The sequence below is a fragment of the Syngnathus scovelli genome, chromosome 1 (genome assembly GCF_024217435.2).
Source record: "Syngnathus scovelli strain Florida chromosome 1, RoL_Ssco_1.2, whole genome shotgun sequence".
Taxonomy (NCBI): Eukaryota; Metazoa; Chordata; class Actinopteri; order Syngnathiformes; family Syngnathidae; genus Syngnathus; species Syngnathus scovelli.
The window spans coordinates 21972917-21996152 of record NC_090847.1 but is presented as its reverse complement, the minus strand read 5'-3'; the positions used below and the strand labels follow the sequence as shown (position 1 = coordinate 21996152).

The window sequence follows — 23236 nt, the reverse complement described above, 5'->3', positions numbered from 1 at the left end:
CTGTTTTTGATGTCTTTGAGGAATATGGAGCTCGTTTCCGAAAAACAACATGGAAGGGTGGGGAGAAGGGACCTGCGCATGTACAGTATCCAAAAGTATTCTGAGCTGTCGGGAAGAGTTTGTAATGCTTTTATTTCATTCCGTACCAAAAAAAAAAGTACAAGTAATTAAGATAAGTGCACATAACCCTCCTTCTCTTGCTTGTAGCGCTCTTGACTGTTCTTCCGTCTCAATGGCACTCCCTCCTGGTCTGGGGCGCTCAAAAGCCAAGAGTGCAACTCCGATTTCTCCGTGTTTTTCCCAAGAGTCTTCCACGTGCGGGCCCTCAGTGACAGGGGCTTTTCCCTCTTATCAGGTGCCTGCTGCTTGGGAAAAGATCTGTATGAATCCTCTGCCTCCTCCTGGCAGGATTTCCTCGACTTGGAGTCACACAGGCTTTGCTCATAGCCTCTCATCTTGATGGAGGCCAGCAGGGCAGCCCGGCTTCGGCAGTCCTCCTGCTCAGTGGGCTTGGCCTCATCCTTGCAGGCATCGTTTGTTTGCTTGAAAGTCTTCTGCTGCCATACGTGGAACTCATTCAAAGTGTCTTTAAGACGAGAGGCAAAGTCTGCATGGGTTATGGTGGCCTGGAGGCGAACCTACAATGGCAAAAACGCAACAAAATTAGACCACGGTACTATTTTTAAACATCTACATTTCTGTGGACAGAAGCCAGGATGTTTCATGCACGGTGGGCGTGTGATCAATGTCATAAGATAAATGTGTCACTTCACGAGTTTTCCTTGACACACAGGACTACTTTCAATGATTTATCCCAATCATGTGTCATTAGTAAAGTAACACTAATGTCTATCAAGAGCTAAGGAATAATACAGTTTAGTTGATAAAGTGACAGTGGTTAATTATGCAATTTGTAAATTAGTTTGACATTTATATAACTATCAACAATGGCTGGTATAATCATTTTTTTCTTATATAATTATATAATTATCAATAATATAATTATCAATTATATAATGCAATTGAATACAATAGTTTTCATTTTTTATTTTATTTAGCTAATGATGCTAACTGATTGTTTTATTTTTTATTTTAGGGTAAGGTTATTTTGTTGGGTATAAAAAAGTTCTTTTTAAATCAGATGAAGAAAAGTAGTGTCAATAAATAATCATGCCTTCTACTTCTTTTGAGCATGAAAATTGTGCCCAAAAATTGTGCAATTTATTGACACTATTTTTCCTTCATCTATTTTAAAAAATATATAACTATATAATTTTTTTGTGTTCGTGTTCCTCAATGTACATCTAGGCCATCGTAGTATTTTAGCTGCGGTACGGACCTCTACCAACTCGTTCTTAATCTTGTAGTAGTGGTTCTGGACGTTGGAAAGCTCCTCCAGGTAGTCCTCGGTTAGCAGCTCTTGTACCCCGTTGGCCCTGGCCAGCATCCCGGCGCACATCTCCTGCACTTTGGCCTTCTTGGGCCGCTGGAAGACGAGCAAATGCGGCATGGCGGTGTAGTCTACAGCTTTGGCAGCGACCAGCTTCCGGTAGACGAAAACCACGTCCAGGTGTCCGCAGGCGATGGAGTCCCGCAAAAACTTCTGCACGTCCTCCCAGTCCCGGAGAGCCAGGCGGATCTGCACCCGAGGGACGGCGGGCTGCGTGTAGTAGAAGGCGTGCATCAAGTAGAGACCGCCGACCCGCACCTGATAGCAGTAAGGCGGTAGGAAGTATTTGACGGCCGTGGCCATAGCCACCCGGCAGAATCGCCTCATTTCGCTCATGCTGGCTATGCCCAGGAAGACGTCCGAAAAGCGGGCGTTCTTCCACAGGGCCGTAAAGCGCACCAGGCGGACTGAGTCGGCGTGCTGGAAGCAGCCGAGGAACTCTTCTACGTCCTCGGTCAGTGGTTCGTAGAAGGTGTTGGCGTATTTGGAAGGCATCTTGAACCAAATTGTGTGCGGGTAAATGATTCCAAGAAAGGCGTTGCGACAACGTTTAAGCAATTTCCGGAACGAGCGCGGCCCAATTAGGACAACTCCAACCCTTTTTCAAGACAAAAGTAGAAGAATAAAGATCAATATTCTTTATTTAAAATAATAATAATAATACGAATTGAATTGTAGTATTTATAACAGCCACGGTTGACAAATTTTAAATGTAGAACCTGTTCAATACATACAATAGCAAATTATTGCATGCGGTCAACCCACAAACTCTTGATTGTTACTTTAAGATTTTGAGTCATAATTTCCCCTTCTATGCGAATAATTATGAATGCTCATATTACTTCAATTCGGCCTCGATTATCAATGTCAGTGACACTTTAGTACATGAAGAAAGTGACAGTCCAAAACATGAGCCGAGGGCAGTTCATTTTGTACTTTTTAATTCAATTGAACAGTTTGTCTTGTAAAGATCACAAGACCAGAACAGAATGAATGCTCATGAAGACATCCATTCTCATTTCAGAAGAACTGCCTTTGAGTCCATTTTGTGCCGTTTCCTGTACGGTAAAAATAAGACAAAGCAGAGGGAAGATGGAGGTGTTTTCTGTAAATTAAAAGGGAAAAAAATAGGACCCAAAATTAAGGGGAAAAATTCTTTCTGAATGTTCCTTTCTTCCGAGGCTACCAGCCTCCTTTGCCACCCTTTTTCTTCTTCTGCGGTGCCTTCTTGCGTGTGGCTCCGGACGACGCGGGTTTCTGCTGTCGCGGAGGGACCACGTTAGTGGAGGCCGAGCCGGACGCCGAACCTGGTCGAGGGGACGTCGGCGGGCTGCTTGCGGTCTTGCTGGCATCCCTGGCACAGGGGGAGGAAGACAAAATTGACACAATTTTAAGCTTTCTGGCTCTGAACAATACTGCAACAGATTTTAAAATAAATGAAGGCAGAGGGTTTGGTTTGACATTTTTTGTTACGGAATGTTTTGATCAACATTTCAATTACTCACAGGTCTGACGAGGCCCCTGCCGTGGCCCCCTGCGTGCCCTTTCCGATCTGCTCCTTCTTCTTCCCTTTCTTTTTGCCTCGGTAGTATGAGCGTTCCCTCATGGGTAGCCATCTCTCAGGGTCCGGGGTGGCTTTGGGGTCACAATTCTTCGGAAGTTTACCTGGAGGGAGGAAAAAGAGGAGGTGGGGACTTGGGCCCAAATGGTTGTTAGATTTATCAGTGAGTAAAACGTACCTTTCTTTTTCTTCTTCTTCTTCTTGATATCGCCATGTCTGGCAAGAAAAAAAAATGTAAATTATTAATTGAATGTTATTTGTGTTGCTACTTGTCTCATGACACTTTACATATGGGGAGGATCACTAATTTGCATTTTTTTTTTTATCTGACAATCTTCAAGCTATTCACCAAAAACCTCATTCCAAAACATCAAGAAATTTTAAGAGATGGCTTCTTTGTGGGAAAAATAAAATCACAGAGTGACTGTTACAAAACTTTTTATGTCAGGGAGGAGGACAAATTGAATAAAATAAAGTCTGTTAGAGAGAGAGGAATAAATTATTACCCATCTTCTTTAGGAAGATTTTCTCCCACAACTTTGGCTGCCTTCTTCCGGACGTATGTGGCTCCGTGCGAGTTCTCCAGCTCATCAACATCTACTTTGAAAGACATGGTGTCAGCTGAAGGGAGGTGCTTGCTTAGGCTGGAGGGGAACGCTGAGGAAATTGCAACAATTTTCAAATGCTGACATGTAAGACATGCTTGCTAAACCGAAAGACCCAATTTGCTTTTAAAGGATACGATTTGGCTTTGTCTGTGTCCACAAGAGAGTAGGCGGAGATGAGCTGTGCCAACGTGTGAATATCCTTTGGGTTTTGCCTGTTTGAAGAAATAAGTTTATTAACACAAGTAACCAAAGATTAAAATTTAACCATTAAAATAAGGAGAAAAAAACATTTTGTACTCACCAGTTTGGTCATAAAATGGTGATAGGAAAATAAAAACTATACATGCATAGCCTTTGACAAGTGCAATGTATTCATACGTTTGAATACATTGCACTTGCTCAGTGGCGCCATCTAGTCAGAAAGTGGTGCATTATATTGGAACACACTTGTTTCTGTTGTTGGCAGTTTTCCAGAAGTGGTGGTAATTAATTTTAAAGGAAGCAGATTTATGGCCCATTTAGACATCACAGTTAATGTTAAAAAACAAACTGATCTCTGTTTTGCCAGCATAGACATTTCTGCCAAAATAACAACTGCAAATGTAATGCGTTTTTAGTGAGTTAGGCATTTTGGCATAGTTCAGCGACACAATATAATTGGATTTTAGAGTTCCATGTTTGTACATAGGATTAAAGGTTCAGGTATAGATCTTGTTTATCATGTCTAAAACATGGTAAAACCTTCCCAATGCAGCTTAAAGGAGTCTTTTACCAATATAGATTTTAAGCTGATGTGCTAAACTTTAGTAATACATGACTGATAGCCAAGTGCACACGGAGTAAACTCACTTCCACAGCTGCTCCAGATCACTAATGGCTTCCTTTTTCCGCCCGTACTTGAGTTTGAAATTGGCAGCTTCTCGCACCAGAGCCAGGTGAGCCGCGGCTCCTGGCTGGGTAGTGACAGGTGAGGAAACATGAAATATTACATGACCTTAAATTACGTTGCTTTTACACGACCGAGGAATTAAAACAGGCGACAAGAAACAAACCTGTTCCGACTGATAGTGCTGAATAGCTTGTCTAAAAACGTCAATGGCGCCATCAATGTCTTCTTCGTGCGAGTACATGGACACCAGAGCAGACACCTGAGACGTCAACAGTGCCGTTTTGTTTAGGCGAATATTTTGTCAACTAACTCCATCAAGCCCATCACTGTTAGAAAGCAGAAGTGACAATGCTGTCCAGCAATGCACACTCACCATGCCTGCTTTATGCTTGAACTCTTCAATGGACCTTAGGACATCACAGCCTTTTGTGACATGACCTGAAGACCAAAAAAAAAAAAAAAAAAAAAAAAGTCCGTCATACACTGAAACAAACCGACTTAAAAATAAATATTCATACCTTGAACTAAATGCAGCTGTGCCATCGTAAGTTTGATGCTCGAAGCGCTCTCCGGATGCTTATCTGAAAATTGCTGAAGATGGAAGAAAAAATAAAATAAAAAAATAACTGCACGGGTGTCATAAATGGCTGTTACGAGCTGTCCTACCTGGAGCAACTCGACGGCTTTGCTGTGCTGCTTCTCCCTGCACAGTTGAGCCACCTGGATCAGGACAGGTCGCGGGTGACCTGGGTTCTGAGACTGAAGACTGGAGGACAGCTTTCTGCACTGGTCTGCCTGTTGAATAACAGACATAACAAAAAATAGTAAATGTTAAATACAAACAAAGCATGAACATGTCTAATTGGGATTACTCTCAACTCACCTGGTTAGTGTACATGGCCAGCAAAGCTTTGTTGAATTCGATGGCCCGTAGCTGCTTTTTGGCCAGCTTGTGTTCCACCCCTTCAGCGTTTGTCAGCTTCACCTTCTTCTTGGAGTCAAAAACGTTTTGGTCCTGCGGAGGAATGCTTTAATTAGTGGAATTATGCCTTTATCATCATTATTATTATCATCATTCCTACACAAGCTTGCCATTGCCCACCTTGTTTATTGTAATGATGTTGTTGGCGGTCACAGCCAGCAGGCCCACATCTGAAGGCCTGAAACGAGCAACGATCAAAGCGTTTTATGTAAATTGAATAAATAAAACGAGTCCACACATGCACGCACGCAAGCTTCTACTTCTGATTGAAAATGACAGAAAATTCCTCTCACTTGAGCTTGATGACCTGATTGTAGAGCTGGAGCGCCTCGTCCGTTCGGCCTTGCAACTGCATCACGTAAGCCATCTGAGAATGGATGACGGCCAGCTCCGACTCTATGTCCTCTTCGGTTATGTCCTTCAGAAGATGCCACAATTATGGGGAAAAAGAAAGGGGGGGCAAAGCAGATGATAAATAATTTGAATGTAGCAAAATTTGATCAATAACGTCGTCAAAATCCTTTACAGTTAGATAATTTTATGAATTAAGACAACCCAAATTCCAGGACACGGATTTTTTCTTGCTGGCATTGAATTTCTACACCATGACAAGTAACGCTGGCTCTACAGGTACAGCAGATGTACAGAAAAACTTACTGAATCGTCAGCCATTGACAGCCGGCAAAGGTCTGAAACACATGAAAATAAAAAACATTGTTTGCGTATAAATCATGATCCATTTGTTTGGGAGGGGGCGCCTCAGTTCAAAAAAGGTTGGCCAAAATATTGCATAGGAACTGAAACAGTTTGACTGCGAACGGGACTACGTCTGACCTTCAGCTTGTTGAAGCTTTTTATAGGCCGCAGTCAGCTGACCCTGGCCAATCAGCATGCAGGAGGCATTGTAGCACAGCTCGTACGTCGATTGGGGAAGGCCTAAATCTTCCTGCCAAGTGAAGCAGCAAAAATTAACAACGTTGAGTATCTGGGTTCATTAAGGCGACGCTTACCACCGGAGTCTTCTCCCACTGGCTCATGGCGGCCATAACAGCCCCAAGGTTGGTCTTGCGCTCCTCTTCATACTCGTCCTGAGAGTTCCTGATCAGATCCGTGTAGACAGACTTGCACTCATCATAGCGCTCCAGTCTGTACAACTGCACAAAGGGAGAAACAAAACACAAAAATGTTTGGAATGTTTGTTTCCTTTACAGTAAAACTAACTATTCAAATCAGATGGATACATTCTTTCTTTCGGCACATCTCACCACTTGACCGTAGAGCTCCTTTAGCTTGTCCGTCTGCTCAGGAGCACTTTCGATGGTCTTCAGCGAGTTCTCCACTCTGTTCAACCGGTACTCGCAATATGCTTTCTCGAACACAAGCTCACTGGGAGAATAAGAGAAGCAAGGGTAGATTTACACTGCATTGTACAATTAATAATCAGGCTTTGTCAAAAAGTGGAGAAACTTGATAGGACATCAGAGTGCTGCGTAAACACACAGATGAGATACAGTCTTCCTATGTAATCATGATTTACCTTCCAAGGAACTTGTTGTGTGTGTTCATGAAATTTAAAGCCTCCTTAAAGGTGCCATTCTGGATAAGGCACACAATTTTACAGTGAAGGGCCGTGACATCCTCCCTGTTTTCTTGCAAAACTGTGACAAGAGGAGGAGGACAAAGAAGCACACACCTTACAAAACACAATCAAACCTATTTATTAGAACGCGAGCAACATTTACATTTGGCTTTGCCTTATAAATGGCACAAATAAACCAAGATGAACCCACTGTCAGAAAATGGACACGTCACAAATCGCAGGAAGGCGGTGCAGAATACACCACAACATCGCATAATACACATGTATTACGTATGTCACGTACTATATGGAAATACATCAGAGAAAAAAAGCAAAGGCGAACAAAAAGTGACATTTTGCTAACTTAGGGCCTAGAGACTAGCCACATGCTAACAGCTGTCTTGGGTAGTTAACCATAGCTTAGCCACGATGCACCGCTGACAGGAGTAACAAGTTAGCGCAGGTGCAAAACACAGAAGTCGACAACATGTCCGGCTTCACTATCGGCAAGGACACCTACTTTTTGTAAGAGCTTTCAAGGCTCTCGTGTAGTCCCCGTTCTGTCCGCAGCGGTTCACTTCTGTCCACAGTGACGCCGTGGACGGCCCCCCGCTCGCCATCTTTGCTGAGTGGAGTACTGGGCGACAGTCGGAAGTACAAACGTGTACATCCGGATTAACATCAAACGAGTTGAAACTATCGATCAAACGCTATCTAGTTTCATATTAAATATGTTCTAATTTCTGTATTTTTATTCTTGTTCTCCAAAGCGTCGCTACAGTTTTTATGATGAATATACCAGCAGGGTCCTCGGTTTACGAAGTTCCATTGCTACGCAGTCGACGTAACACGAATATGTAAGTAAATCATATGTTTCCGAATTGCGTTAAGACTTTTAAACATAATTAAGGTTTTATTTAATAATGTGATTTTGTTGTGCTTTTTTCTTTCAAACGACCGCTTTGCTATGTTCGCGTACACTGGTTAAAAGTGGGTCAACATTTTTCAATCAAAGCAACAAGCTCTCTACTCAGTTGCAGACGTTAATGGCACACTTTTACATCCATTGACAAAGGCCATTATCACTTAATTGACCTATTAATAAAATAAACAGACCTACCATGATTTTTTTAGAGCCATCGCACAAACTATTTAATTCCGACATTCGTGCGAGTCTTTGAAAGCATCTCGATCGACAACGAAATGTTCCCGGTTCCGACGCAGTCCTCAGCGGATGCGAGGGAGCTGTTGTGATCTGGCTTGGCTGTTGTGTGACGTTCCTTTGTCCAGTGGAGATGGCGGGGATTAAAGGTGCAGCTAAATGACGTTATTATACATGACATAACTACAAATTAACACTAAAAAAATAAAATAAAACGGCTTCCGCTGCGTTAGCTTGACGCAATCCTTACGCACGCGTTTGGCGTTTTTCAGGCTAGCTAATGGAAAAGTATAGCCACAAGGCCGACCGTAGTCTTTAGCATTAGCTCAACATATAACACCGCCATATGCGTGAATGCAGTCTCTTTTCATGTCATGAATCGGCTTGTGCATTACAACTTTTGACAGCATGATTTCGTATGACGTTGTCAGTTTTTTGGGGGGGGACCAATATTATGTTATAGCTCATAGGCTAAGGCTAACCAAAGCGAAAGTTGGGCGATTACGCGCTACTAATCATGTAAAAGATAAATAGGGCGTTTTACGTGTTAAAATGTCTTGGTAGCCTTGTTTGCGTTATTATTGACAAAAAGCTAGTGAGTCACATGGTATGTATCTTGGGGCTCTGCCCATTGTTGTAATTGGTAGTGTGTGTGTGTGTGTGTGTGTGTGTGTGTGTGTGTGTGTGTGTGTGTGTGTGTGTGTGTGTGTGTGAGTGTGAGTGTGAGGTGGGGGGGTCATAAAATATTTCGATTTCTTTTTAAAAAACGTTGCGTAGTTTTAAGACCCAGTTATTGATCATTTAAAGTTCTCTATAGAAAGCACTGTTGAAAAACATTTACTGTTACACCAATAAAATACATGACCATAGGTAATACTGTCACAGCGCATAGTTTTGACATGGAGGCAATTCCAACATTTTCTTAACAATAACATGTTCTGAGCACCCCGCCCAGTCAAAACACGCTAATCTGAGTTTGAGTGTGTTTGCGACTGTCACATGACCAAACCCAGCAAACAGGGGAGCTCCTAGGCACTGCAATTTCATTTTCAGTCATAAGCAAGTGGTAGCACAATGTATTAAGTTTGCTGTTTGCCACATGTTTAACATCAGAAAGTACAGGTAAAACAAAATATGATTTATACAAACTACAAATTTGGTTGATATGTACCAGAATCAATCATTGCTTTATTTTTCCAAACGAGAGGGATGTCTGATACCACTTTTTTAACACCAATAGCCATTACACGTCGTTGCTCTTTGAGTACTCACCGCTACATAATACCAAGAGTACTTTTGATGTGTGAAGTTTAAATTCCATTAAACACAATGACAACAATTTAACAAAGATATTCCTTTCTGAAGCATATGATGATGATTCACCAAAATGTCAAAGTACTAATGCATAACTAACCAAGTACCGCTGAAGAAGATTTAATATCAGATATTTCACATGAAGTGCTACATGAAATACAACTTAATTACTTACTTCTAATTGTCTCTAATCAATTGTCCTTGCTGTCTTCTAGCTCTAATTGCACTGTCTTTCGGAGGGGCTATCGGCCTCATGTTCCTCATGCTGGGATGTGCCCTCCCCGTCTATGAGTAAGGAAGCTGTAATTTTTTTGAAAATATGTTTTATACTATTAAGTTAATGGAGCTTACTGTTAAAACTTCAGGTAATGAAGAAAATTACTGAATTAGGGCCTTCAGCTTGTCTAGTTATGCTTCACGTTCCAATTAATAGTTACTTGAATCAAATATATATCTATGCTGTTCTCCTCTTTATCGTAAGTAGCCCTTGGGCCCACTCCAAAAATAAATGATTTACTAAAATTGAACAGACAACACAATATCACTTTCCTTCTGTTTCTAATTCAAAGACTTCTTTGAGAAACATAATTTGTAACTATAAGTACTTCTTTATTAAAAAATACTTTGTCTAACAATGATGCTAACATACAATGGGAGATAAATCACCTACATATGTAAGAATGTCCTCATAAAACATGAAGTTATTTTGAGAGGATGGTAAATTTACGCTCTTTGACAAGCTGTACACGGACATTTGTTTTTTAATGATGTATGAGGTGGAATTCCTCTTGAGTTGTCGTGTCCGTGTGTCTCTGGTCGCAACAACACGTCAGCTGTTGCAATGCACCTCTCTTTCTGCGCGCAGCAAATACTGGCCACTCTTCCTCCTCTTCTTCTACATCCTCTCGCCCCTCCCATACTGCATCTCGCGGCGGATCGTAGACGACACCGACTCGGCCAGCAACGCCTGCAAGGAGTTGGCTATATTCCTCACGACCGGCATCGTCATCTCAGCTTTTGGCCTGCCCATCGTCTTTGCGCGAGCTGAAGTCGTAAGTCACCACAATTGTGCAAATGTTGAAAGTAGCCACCAAACGCGGCCTTTAGCGTTACAACGGAATGGCTGCTTACGTTTGCAGATCGCTTGGGGGGCGTGCGCGCTCGTCTCCTCAGGCAATATCGTCATCTTTGCAACCATCCTGGGCTTCTTCCTCGTCTTCGGATCCAATGATGACTTCAGCTGGCAGCAGTGGTAAACCGACAAAACGAAGGAGGGTCTGAACCATTTTTATTATAGTTAATGTTATCATCTTTATTATTATATTATTATCATCATTATTATTATTAGCATCATTATTGATGGTCTTCTTATTTGATCTTTGTTGTTATTATTATTTATAGTAAAGTCTCTCTGAAGCCGTGCAATAGCTTTTGTTTTTCCCGGGCCTGCTTAACAGCAAACTGACATAAAGTGGGTTTATTTGTTCCGCTTATTTTGGGGAATTTTTGTCCATTATCTCCCATTACTAATGTTGTGATATTTGATTGTTTGGAGCCAAACTGACATGGAGAACAGCTTGCAATTCTTTGAAAACTATAAAAACATCACCTGAAAGTCTCAGAAGACCTCCATGTCAATTCCGTTTTGTTATTTCGAGTGCATTTAATCCAATCCACAAAGTGGCGCTCAGTAATATCCTTCTTTGCTGGTTTGCCAACTGCTAAGCTACGTTCAACAGTCTACATACCGAGAGGCAGGGGTGGGAATCACAGAATGTCTTGCAAAATTATATTGCAATATTATGCCTACAACAACTTACACAATAATCAATATACACTATTGGTTGCATCAACTTTTATCTTAACTTGAACTCGTGTGGTATTATTAGTTCTTAAGACTCCTGAGACTCCCTGCATCAAGAATGTAGATGACTGGCGCTAATTGTACCATTTTGCACTTGATGTGTGGGCAGAACATAACGGGCTGCATAACAGGCAATTACTTGTATGGCGACGGAACGATAAGATATTGATATTTTGTCCCATCCCTGCCTGGACTTGATGTGTTGGCAGATACCCCAGAAAACATGCATAACAGACGGTTGATTACTTGTATGGATACAGAACGATAAGATACTGATATTTTGTCCCATCCCTGCTTTTATAGGCTTTTAATTGAAAATGTGGTGCCATATCACGTGAGGTTGTTTTGTTGCTCATGATGAAAACACAATAAAAATTATTTTTCAGTCATCTCACTGACATCCATCTAATCCTATGATGCATTTTTATTTTTTATGTTATCCTGACATCACTTCAGTGAAGGCATTGATTGTACAAAGCACTGGAATGAAGGCAGCTCTGAAAAACTACTGACATCATTTGTGTGTTTTCTTCTGTAATGCTAATGCTTTTAAGTCAGTGACAAAACATACCCGCTGATGATGATGTTTTAAAAGAAAAAACAAACAAACCTAAAAGTGAGTGAAAGAGAACACTGAGAATTTCTTGTTAAATCTGTCCGACATGGTCTGACCTAGTGTGTTGCGCAGTTGGCGTTTGGGCGTCTCTCTCCTTGGCAGTTTGCTCCCACACTGGCAATTGTGTCATTTTCATTTTATTTTGTTGAATAGAACGTGTTCAATGGCAGTAGTCAGCATGGCGGGTTTATGTTTTCAAATAAATACAATTTTGGGACATTCTCTTTGAGCCATTCAGTCATTTAAGTTGATTTGACAGACGATCTCCGTCGCTTTATTTATATATATATATATATATATATATATATATATATATATATATATATATATATATATATATATGGGTGCAGGGGTGGCATTTGAAGAATTTTAAATTAAAAATTCTAATGTACATAAGAATAATAAAACGTGATAAAGTACATACTTAAAATCATTGCCTAATAATGTGTGATTGATTAAAATTATATATTTTTCAAAAGTGCAGCATGATGGGGCACTGGTCAGCACGTCCGCCTCACGGTTCGGAGGGTACGGGTTTCATTCCACCTCACTTTCAATTTGGGATTAATCTCTCTAAATGAATGCAGTCACTGTTGTTTGCATTTTTCACTAAAGCACAATCGACTTTTTTTTCAAGTGTAGTAGATGCCATTGTTTCCTTACCTAAGTGAACATCAGAATCAGGATGTGTTATTACCTGCCATCTGTATTTGCCTCAGGCGTGGATTTGAATTTTATGCTTTTTACAATGGAATTGGGCTCACTGTAAAGACTATATTTGACGCCACATGTCCCGACCTATAATAAATTTGCAGAACACCTTAGATATCATTAGTCACTTCATAAGTATGTTCTACAATGAGTAAATGAATAAAGCAATGGGCCTAAACACGTCTGGCCTTGCCTCAACAGCTCACCCAGATTAACACTGGTGTGCCCTCAGTCGACATGCTCTTGTGCTGCTTTAAGATTTTATTAGACGAGGTCTGATATGTGTTGACCTCACAGGGTGATTTCAACTGTAGAATCATGGGAAGGTGGCGATAGAAGTAAACCAAAAAGACGGGCCATGGCCATGAGGAGGTTTTTCCGGGCGCAGAGGGATGAAGACTTTGGTCAGATCCATTACCTGACAGCCAAGTGTACGCATTTGGCTCGAGACAAAGGTAAGCAGATATTTGTGTGCCTGTAAATGTTAAATGAGATTTTAAGTGGGGCATTGTTTAAGTGTGAATATGCGAACATGATTTTATTGTTTAAATCTAGCGAACATGATTTTATTGTTTAAATCTAACAATTAACTCTGGTTAAGGATGATTTCATGTGGTTGCAGCTGTATTAGACAGGGAGGTCCTGTTGTCCAAGGAAAGGGAAAAGAAGCTGCAAGGAGAATTTCAAGCTGTGGCTGCTCAACTTTTCAACCTGGAGAAGACCAATGTGGACCTGAGGAGGACACAGGACCGGCTTCTTAGCACCATCCACCAGCAGCAGGTTCAGTCCGCTTTCTTAAAATAGGCTAAATTTACATTCACAGGACCAAGTTGTCAGTGTAGAGATAATTTTGCCATGAAGAATTATTTATTGGTCACTGATATATTAAGGCAATATTATTGGTTAATACTTAATCAGTAAATCAGTGATGTGCTTTTAGAATTTTAGTAGAATGCTGACCAATATATTTATTGGTTTTAATGTTTTTAAATGTTTTTACTCTCGCTGGTTTTAAACCAGCTTCAATGGTTAGCTTTGAAAACATGCTGATTTGGCACCACGCAGAATTAAAAATCATTGAGTTTTATTGTTTCCCTACAAGAAAAACCCATGTTTTTTCTTTGTTTAACACAAAGATACAATGGAACTAGTATGGGACCTAGGACCGAGCCTTGGGGTACAGATAATGGTTATCAAAAAAGCACCCTGTAACGCAATTGCTATCGTCATACCAGAATGAGTGCCGTGAAGCGTTAACGGTGTGTAAATGCAAATGTTTAGCAATAAAAAAATCAAGTTTTTCTTGCATAGTACACATTCCACAGAATATGATTGTTTCATCTGATTTCAATAAGTTCATTTGTAATATTCAGATCATTTTTGTCTTGTTCTGAAGTAGAAATGAGCTGTTTTATGAAACCCGTTTCCAATTTGGCACTTTAGGAGTTCTTATAAACAATTCAGTTTGACAGGAATTCGGGCCGGCATGATCGACTCACTCGTTTAGGCTTGCCTCGAACTCTTTAACCTCGAGGCGTGTTCTCAACAAGCTCATTTTGAAATTGTGCGACATCAAAGTATTGAGACTCTAAACCGTGTATCTACTGTATCCATCTGTTTATCAATCGTATCCATCCATCATCAGTCTGCCCAATTGTCCATCTTCTAATTTAACCCGATGTCTTGTATATAGGAGTTGGTGGAGTTGCTCCAGCAGCGTGTGATCATCCTGGCAGGGGAGAGCGAGCGTGACGCACAGCTGCTGCGTCAAATGTGCTCGGAGCTGCTGTGCCTGCAAAGCTCCGAGATATGGTTGGAGGGCCTGGTGGAAGAGCTGCAGGCCGAAGCCCAGATGCAACGCAGCAGGGAGGCCAACAGCCTTCGGGCGAAGCTGCACACTGAGGCCCATTGCGGTGACGCAGTAAAAGAGGACCTCCATGTGGAGCTGCAAATGTAAACTATTACTGTGGTTGCAGTTTCTGCACTGCATTATACTGCGAGCAGTTTCTAATATTTCCCCCCTGTAATGCGGTTATCGTATTATTAGAAACAGATCAAATAAAAGAATGTGAATACTATATGTACTAATAGTTTCGTCATGTCTTGACGCCAACAGTAAGACGGCGGAGTTGGAGAAGCTTCGTGACGCCAACAAGATGCTGACGGAGGAGTTGATGGATTTGCGTTTTGTTCATGAGGAACAGGTGAGCAAGAATAACTGTTGTAATAATCAATAAATAATGACTTTTAAATTACCTATCATATAAAGGCAGAATCTTGGGTGTCGCATTGTGCAGGCATACAGACTATTGTCCAAAATATAAATTTAATGACCAATCTAAAATAAAGCGTTTCCATCATGTCAATGCAAAATAAAGCTATCAAATAATAAATTTGCTTGACTTTGCTAACCATTATTAGCGTAATGAAACAAAATACAAATATGTGATACATGCATTTACCCTCTATTATGGGCCTATAATTTAAAAAAATTGCATTATTTATGTTTTGAAGGCAAAATTGATCATTTTTCCTCTCATGTATATATAATGATAAAACATGTTATGTGCTCAATTTAGCACAATAATTAAAAAAATATACAGTTAGAATAATTCATTGACGAGATAATCTGTATTGCCTCTTTTGTCCAGCAGGTGTCAGGTTTGCTCAACTCTACTGCCCTTGTCTTCACAGACAAGCTGAACTAGAGGTTTAAAGTCGGTTGTTTATCATTTAGTTCCTCCAGGAATGATGAAACGCTACATTAACAATCGGAGAACTCATGAAACATTCCTTCCCGTCAAGATATTCTTCTTCATCTATCATTTTAAATTTACATTTGACTGGAACAACTCTCCAACCCAGTCAATCAAACCACAAATGGTCCGAAATCCACAATTACCTTCCATTGCGTATCCACAAGTCAAAGTCACGCGCCTAAAAAAGCCTAGTGTGAATTATGGATTACTTTCTGGTTATTCCTGCAGATATTATTAATATAATGAATGACGTTGTTTGCAAGGTGAGAGCTTTGCGAGGGGAGAATGACAGTGGTTCGAGGAAGCTCCAGGAAACACTGCAGCAGTTTGAAAGGCTGTGTCAGCAACAGCGCTACTGGATGGTGTGCGTCAAAAGGTGGGACATAGTCTGAGGTCAAATGTCAAATGTTGACAGTTTGGACACAGTTCCAACTTGGAACTTCCAAGTACAACATTGTTAAAGTGTAATTTTGGATTTAGATGAACTGGTAGGTTTGGTGTCAAAATTAGACAATAGCTGGGTTACATTCAGAGAAACGTTTTAGCCACACAGCTGAGTGAAATGGGATAATAATGATGAAAATACTGCCTGAAAGTTGTAATTTATATCTCAGCTTTAAAAACAGCTTTTTGGAGGAGAGAGAAGGTCTGCTTCAGAAAGTCCGCACTTTGGAAAGTTCAGCGAAACAGTTCAAGACGTCATGCGATCACGTTTCCCAGCAAACGCAACACTGCCCCCTACAGTATGACAGCTGCTGTAACAGGTTAGCAGGAAAGTATAATCGACTCTTATATGCACTATTCTACTGTAATTGTTCAAACATGACAGCAGACAACAGTCAATCACGTCCTGTATCACTTTATTCTATAACATTTACTTTATTATTATTAGTGTGAAGGCGAAGGCAAAATTTCGCCCATTCATTTCTAATGGCACATTTCTCATTCACATCGTTCCCGTTTGAAATTCACATCATTCAGCACATTCAAATGACTTTGGGGAGGATTTTCAACATTCCCAGAATTGCCACGTTTAAAAAAATGTCACAATTTCACCTTAAAATTGGCTGTACAATTTTACAAAATTTCATTTCTCCCCTTTAATTTCTACATTTTTTAACCGATTCAATCCGTTCCAACTTTAAACTGTTCATCTTATGCCTAGCTATTCCAAACTTTCCACGATTCAAAAAATCACATTTTCACTTCTAGAATTCACGCAAAATTCCGCAACATTTTTTTCCTTTCTAATTTCTACATTTTTCAGCCGATTCAACCCGTTCCAATTTTTAACTGTTCATCCTATTCCAAAACTTCCCACTTACTTAATTTTCAATTTTAAAATTCACGCCAAATTGTACAAAATGTTATTTTTCCCTTCTAATTAGTTGACCAATTGTGTCTGTTCCAACTTTAAACATCATTCTGTAGCATTCCCCAAATATTTATTCAACTTGTCCGCCTTCACACGCAATTTCTCCAGAAATAGCAAAAATCTAGTTGACTAATGTGAGACAAAAAAACATTTCTAAAATGGTTTCACTTCTAAAATGAATAAAATTATAAATTTTTTCCTCAGATGCGATTTGTCGTCATGGGACACTGATTAGAAGATCAACTATGAGGAGTGCCCACAACAGGTATCTAAAAGCTGAGATTTACTGCATCCTTGGTTAATTCAGAATTTTATGAGTCAGCCTACAATGGAAAAATGGTTCGAGTTGAGGGAAAACTTTTAACAATTATAATATGCCTTTTTTTTCCTACAACCATGCCCGTCGTTAACCCATGAATGAATACACAAAGCGACTAAAACACAGAGAGAAATGTTCAAGTATTATTGTAGCTTATGTATTCTTGGACAACTAAGACTGAAGACCAGTAGCAAAAAAAAAAAAACAACTACCATAACATAAAACGATGCTGTGTTTTCTTAGACAACTAAGATTGAAGATCAGTAGCAAAAAAAAACAACCCAAAAATAACATAAAACTGCTGTGTTGACCCAAATGAATGATGATTGTCTTTTGGAAGACTTTTAACAACTTTTAAAGGATTTTTACTTGGACAATCATTTCGATTTGTACTTTTTTCCAGACGCATATAAAAACATGGTGGAATATCCAAAGAAATGTTCAAGTATTTAGACAGTCTATTCTAGGACAATTAATGCCAAAGACCAGAAACAAACCCCAAAACCTGAGCTGCACTTATTCAAATGGAAGATGATTGTCTTTTGGAAGACTTTTAGAATCGTTAAATGACTTAAACTTGGAAAATCCAAACACGCCCGTTGTTTAGATATGGGGAAAAAACATTCAAAAACACGGCAAAAGACCCAAAGAGAGAAATGTTCCAAAATATTAAAAGAAAAAGTCTTCAAAGACAACAGACCGGTGGGGAATGTCTGGGTTTTGGTTGCGGGAATGAAATAGAAGAAAACAGAGCTAATATTCCGAGATGGCGTATTTCCTAACCTAAAAGTCTTTTTTGATACTTTGCGGCCGCTGGAATGACTTCACAGCTTTTATGCTAATCATGGTTTAGCATTAGACGAACAGTGGTGGTAAGTAACAAAATATATACTATATAGATATAGATAAATACACGTAAAACCAATGAAGTGGGGCGCTGGTCCCATCTCTTTTACTGTTTTTATTTTGTCTGACAGCACGGCAACGTATATTTATGAAGAAACAACTCTCTGAAGTCCAAACTGTCTTCAGTTCATGATGCAACCATGCAAGCCCTCCTTGATGATTTCGTTGTAATGTCAGTGGTGGGGAAGTAAATCAAGGATGATACATAAAAGACGCTCGATGCATTCAATGCTTCTGGAGGAGTACAAAGTACAAATATCTGATTTAAAATGTCACGAGTCATTCGGAACAATATACTCCAATACAGATACCTTTTGTACTTAGTTACTTCACCACATCTATAGTGGAATGTTCCTTTTGGTTCCCCCTACTGTTATGATGCAATTAACTTCCATTAGTTGTAAACATAAATAGACAGCAGTGATAAATGTGCATTTGATCAGCGACAAACATGAAGTCAGAAGCGAAAGAAGGCCAAGCCAAATGCTAATAGAACGCATCTGTGTTATATCATCATGTCTGGAAATAAACATTCTCTCATTACTTTAGTATACACACACGGCACACAACAGTGAAGTGGAACGTTAGCACTGACGCTAATGCTATCAAACAAGAGTGCTAGAGTAGGTGATCCGAGGTCACGTCGCATCAGACTTAGTATATTGCAAGCCAAGTTGTGATTTTTCAAAATGTTATCTTAAGGTCACATTACGACACCACGTTCCTTTAAAGGTCGATACGTAAATAAAGACGAGGAGTCTAGGAGGACTTTGGATTATTTTCTTTTTTTCCGGGACCATCCTTTAACTACAAAGGGGCTTTTTGGAGATGTCTGGAACGCGACGACGTGCAATTCTCGGGGGTGAAGTTGAAATTTAAAACACCGAGACATTCATCAAAGGACGGCTGTCGGCAGTCTCGGGGATTTGTAGCGCAGCTGAGGCCCTAGAGTCCAATCGGGTCCTTTAATTTAGTTGAATGTGGCACAAAAACTTATTGGAGGCATTCATACTCGAGCAACAATTTAAAAAGCAGTTTTTTTTTCTTTTTATCTAATTTTATGGCTAAATAAGAAGGCATTTTGGTTGACACGATAACACCCAAGACTGTTAGTCATCCGATTTAGATTTTGGGGCATTGGAGTCACATCCGCTTCATGTGGCGTAAATCCCAAACCCTCTTTAAATAATTTCAGATTGAGTGCAGATGATTTTCTTTTTTTTTTAGATAAGAGTGAAAGACAATCTTGCTGGAGGAACAGGGACCACTGGAGGGAAAATGTTAGGATGTGAGAAAGGATGGCTCATCGGAAGTTCAATTTTGTTCAAGATAATCTTGCTGGAGGAAAAGGGACCACTGGAGGGATAATGTTAGAATGTGAGGATGTAAGATGAGTTCATTGGAAGTTCAACGCAATCTATTCCACGATGATTTTCTTTTTTAAATCTGTAATTGGAAAACAGATACCGTAATTTCCGGACTATAAGTCGCGTTTTTTTTTCATAGTTTGGGTGGGGGGGCGACTTATACTCAGGAACAACTTATATATGTTTTTTTTCACAAATTTTTACTTGATCATTAAGACATCACTTATAAGTATAGTTGACCACTTCCCATGTTATTTTTAGTATAGTTGATCACTTCACATGCTTTTATATCTTTATCTTGAACATATTCAAAACATAAAAAATAGAGAAAACATCAAAAAAACCAATTAACACTTTAAAGCACCATATCCAAGTCCACTGTCTGCTGTATGTACACTTGCTCCGTTTTTGGTCCTCTTATATTTATTATTATTATTTATTATTATTTGTTTATTTATCATTTATTCAACACACTTATTTATTCATTGTTTGTTGTCCTTCATGTAATAGTTGTCCTTAATCACTCTATATGTTACGTCAGGCCCGTTCTCAGCTCTTTGTTTGTGTTTGTCACGTTAGCATACCTATCGTTTAGCCTGTTGTTGCTCGTTCATGACTGTTTTTGGTGTGGGATTTTGTCGAATAAATTGCCCCCAAAATGCGACTTATACTCCGGAGCGACTTATATATGTTTTTTTTCACTTTTTGGGGCATTTTATGGCTGGTGCGACTTATACTCCGGAGCGACTTATAGTCCGGAAAATACGGTAAATCACTTAGGGGTTGTTTGAGGCTGTAGTGTGCTGGGAGAGATCATCAGGTACACTGCAGGAAATCATCCAATTTCAGGTCAATTGATAAAAAAATGACTACGCACTTCAAATTATTTTTGCATCTTTTTATGCCAATGACGTATAATGACCTGCAAGACAATGAAATGAGCACAATTAATTTGTGAATCTACCTGTTGCTATTCATTAGAGGTGTCAAATCCAGGTCCAGAAAGTAGCAACCCAAACACAGTTTTGCTTCAGCTACAAGTGTTTCATAGCAAACAAGGAGCCCGTTTACCAGCCATTGATTAGAAGCACTTGCAGCTAACACCAAACTGTGGCTGGTTTGAACCTGTATTTGACACCTTCGACAACAGTTTTGTGTTCAAATAAACACGTTCACATTTCTTCTGTTTTTGTAAATTGGAACAAATCCTTATTTCAATGTTCATTTTTATTTAGAGTGTTGTTTTGAGAATTTTTACCAAGTAAGATATGTGACATGTCTTGATAAAGGTTGGCTAGCACTGGGTGGTCACATTCTATACAACCGTATAATATAGTTAAATCATGGGGTGTAATGGTCCTGGGAAAAAAAAAAAAAGCAATAAAATGTAACACCTGTTTTCTGAGTTTGGTCATGTATGGGATTTAAACTCGCAAGGTCGCTTGGAACATATTGTAAAGAACATTTTAGACTTTACGTCCCCTTAAAAGCATAGTGCAATATATACAAAAATAATTATCTTAGCTATAGTTAGTGTTTTTTTATTTACATTTTCTGATTTTGAACCCTGTTTCTTCAATATTTAATATACTATAATTAAGTAGAAAGCCATGTTAGCTCTATCGAGGACCCGGCCTGGGACATATTGGTGACTGTAGGGAACACGTTAGCTCGTATCTCTCCTAACCCTAAACTCCCCGACTTGAACATCTTCTGTCTGTCTGCAGCTTCAAGCAGTGAAAGGACAAATTGACTTTGACACAAATAATGTCTCGCATTCAGGTGCTTACATGCCAAAGAGTTGTAACCCCGCTTCTGAGCGCATCCTCGACCCTACTGTGAACTTGCGAGTGGGACTTATGTCTGCTCCATCATTTAGACTTCATGAAGTTTTCGCCACATTAAAGTCATCGCTGACATCACAGCTGACATCAGTAAATCTCAGTGATGTTTACCGACTAGAGCGTGTAAGTAATTACCTCTGGGTTGAGGGATTTGTTTTTTTTTTTTTTGCTTTGCTTTAAGGTCTGTCTGACATTGTGGAAATTTTTGCTTGATAAGACCGTCTCTTAGTTTGGCCAGACGCTTGATGCTGCTACTCATCTGATGCCAAGAATGGCTTAGGCGGACAGATCAATCCAGATTGCGACGATTGACTCCAGCGGTGGTGTTGATTGATGATTCATGAGGAGTTACCGATACCAAGCACCAATACCACAAGTAATTCTGATACAAAGAAATTCCCCACCATAAAACAATGCCATACAATTCTAAAATAATGTGTAGCTCAATATAGCAGTCTTCCTTAAAATAATATGAAATGAACGGCAATTTTTTTGTCCTTTTAATTTCAGTATATAAAACAAATTATTTACCAAATATTTCATCCTCCACTGTTGTGGTTTTTAAACTCATGTTCGCTACTGGAAGTTGTTAGAAACCAGAACTTTTCCTGCTATAAAGTCTTTTGGAAGCCGGCATCGATCAGTGATTCCAGGTTGTAAAATACACTATTTTCCTAACCCGGTCACACACCGGACTTTTTCCGTCTGCTTCACATTGGTTATTTATCGAAATGTTGCACGTAAAGCAAAAATATGTTTTGCTGGAATCCTAAATGAGGAAGCTGTTTGCTTTTTATGGGTACGTAAATTTGTGCGAAGAGGCCGCTTCGGCACATCTTCCCAGCGCCTGCTGGCACATATCTGATGCGCGCATGTTTCTTATTCTGAGTTCCCGTCACGCGCATATTTTCTGTTTATTGTTTTTGATCTTCCTCACTCAGTTTATTTTTTTGCCCTCAGGCGGGGAGTACTATCATCAGATACCAAAAACCTCCTTGAAGATTAAAAAGTCTGCAGCCGGGATGTGCAAACCACAGTGTGGAATACAGTGGGAGCGATAGGTGAACAAAAGTGCTGGTTTGGAGTTTACTCGCAGTTTTGTGGTAAAAAAACAGCCTCAAAATTCAAATAAAATGATCATATTATGGCATAAGCAAATCAACAAGCGTGTTTTGATTAGGCTTATAAATGTACTAAATAGAGCCAATTTTAAACTGATTGACATATTGAAGTGTCTGAAGCCGCTAGTTTTGCTTGGTTTGATTTTTATGCTACAGTGTTTAATTTCTTTCTAAAAATCAAAGAAAAAATATGCAGAAATATATATAAAGAAAATATCATATAGAAAAAATATACGAATATGTCAATGTTGATGAAGACATTTTTTTTATCTATGCTGAAAATAATTTCATACTTTTCTGAAACGATCAGATGTTTTTTTTTTTAAAATAGATGAACGAAGTTCTATTTTTGGTTAAGAAAAACGTCCTAATACTTATTATGAGAACAATGGCACAAATCTTTCAGAATAAAGTCCTCTTGAGAGAAGAATATCAAATTTAAAAACTAATGATATAATGGCTTTTAATAATAGTTTACTAGTTTAATTATAGTTCTTTTCTCAAGAAAAAAATATAATGGAAGTAATGACATATATTTTCTGTCACCTTTTGATCGTGTCTACTAAACACATAACTGACATGAAGGCCAATTTGTGGTTTGTAGGTTTAGTGATACTTGCCAGATGTGGTAGAAATCAGATTGATATCAGATTCTTAAAATTGGCAAGTTAATTGTGACCCAAGTCCCACTCTTTCCTGAATGCACTCATCATCTAAAGACCTTGCCATCTGTCGTAGCACAATGCTGTGCACATGGATGTGCGTGAACCCTAACTGGCTCAGCCCATGGGTAACGGTGGGGGCCCCCC

General features: G+C 39.5%; 4 protein-coding genes across 14 annotated transcripts; 2 read left to right on the top strand and 2 right to left on the bottom strand.

Annotated features, from left to right (window-relative positions):
• Positions 1 to 113: 113 nt before the first annotated feature.
• Positions 114 to 2024, bottom strand: LOC125986560 (snRNA-activating protein complex subunit 1-like). Its single transcript, XM_049750225.2, has 2 exons — positions 1340 to 2024; positions 114 to 638 (listed from the first exon to the last, which is right to left on the bottom strand). Exons 1-2 carry the CDS (start codon positions 1943 to 1945, stop codon positions 168 to 170), a joined length of 1077 nt encoding a protein of 358 aa, XP_049606182.1. The 5' UTR covers positions 1946 to 2024; the 3' UTR covers positions 114 to 167.
• A 350-nt stretch (positions 2025 to 2374) lies between these two features.
• srp72 (signal recognition particle 72) lies at positions 2375 to 8331 on the bottom strand. The gene is made up of 20 exons (XM_049750168.1): positions 8190 to 8331; positions 7590 to 7706; positions 7028 to 7148; positions 6756 to 6876; positions 6501 to 6644; positions 6325 to 6436; positions 6148 to 6179; positions 5784 to 5908; positions 5611 to 5668; positions 5392 to 5523; positions 5175 to 5303; positions 5027 to 5099; positions 4882 to 4946; positions 4672 to 4767; positions 4469 to 4572; positions 3754 to 3831; positions 3518 to 3655; positions 3190 to 3227; positions 2956 to 3115; positions 2375 to 2804 (listed from the first exon to the last, which is right to left on the bottom strand). The coding sequence occupies exons 2-20, from the start codon at positions 7687 to 7689 to the stop codon at positions 2633 to 2635; spliced, it is 1998 nt and encodes a 665-aa protein (XP_049606125.1). The 5' UTR covers positions 7690 to 7706; positions 8190 to 8331; the 3' UTR covers positions 2375 to 2632.
• On the top strand, positions 7765 to 12247 carry LOC125986804 (leptin receptor overlapping transcript-like 1). Of its 2 annotated transcripts, none has more exons than XM_049750701.2 (4): positions 7765 to 7926; positions 9761 to 9836; positions 10411 to 10597; positions 10685 to 12247. In XM_049750701.2, exons 2-4 carry the CDS (start codon positions 9799 to 9801, stop codon positions 10799 to 10801), a joined length of 342 nt encoding a protein of 113 aa, XP_049606658.1. In that variant the 5' UTR covers positions 7765 to 7926; positions 9761 to 9798; the 3' UTR covers positions 10802 to 12247. The 2 variants fall into 2 exon arrangements, with proteins under 2 accessions (XP_049606658.1, XP_049606648.1); XM_049750691.1 differs by lacking the exon at positions 7765 to 7926 and adding an exon at positions 8251 to 8380.
• A 642-nt stretch (positions 12248 to 12889) lies between these two features.
• Positions 12890 to 22464, top strand: LOC125986678 (restin homolog). Of its 10 annotated transcripts, none has more exons than XM_049750496.2 (8): positions 12890 to 13191; positions 13359 to 13516; positions 14430 to 14689; positions 14853 to 14940; positions 15759 to 15871; positions 16122 to 16267; positions 17075 to 17135; positions 22267 to 22464. In XM_049750496.2, exons 1-8 carry the CDS (start codon positions 13095 to 13097, stop codon positions 22310 to 22312), a joined length of 969 nt encoding a protein of 322 aa, XP_049606453.1. In that variant the 5' UTR covers positions 12890 to 13094; the 3' UTR covers positions 22313 to 22464. The 10 variants fall into 10 exon arrangements, with proteins under 10 accessions (XP_049606453.1, XP_049606509.1, XP_068507607.1 ...); XM_068651506.1 differs by lacking the exon at positions 22267 to 22464 and adding an exon at positions 21245 to 22225 and having other exon boundaries at positions 12913 to 13191; positions 16110 to 16267; XM_049750488.2 differs by having other exon boundaries at positions 12914 to 13191; positions 16110 to 16267.
• The last annotated feature ends 772 nt before the right edge of the window (positions 22465 to 23236 follow it).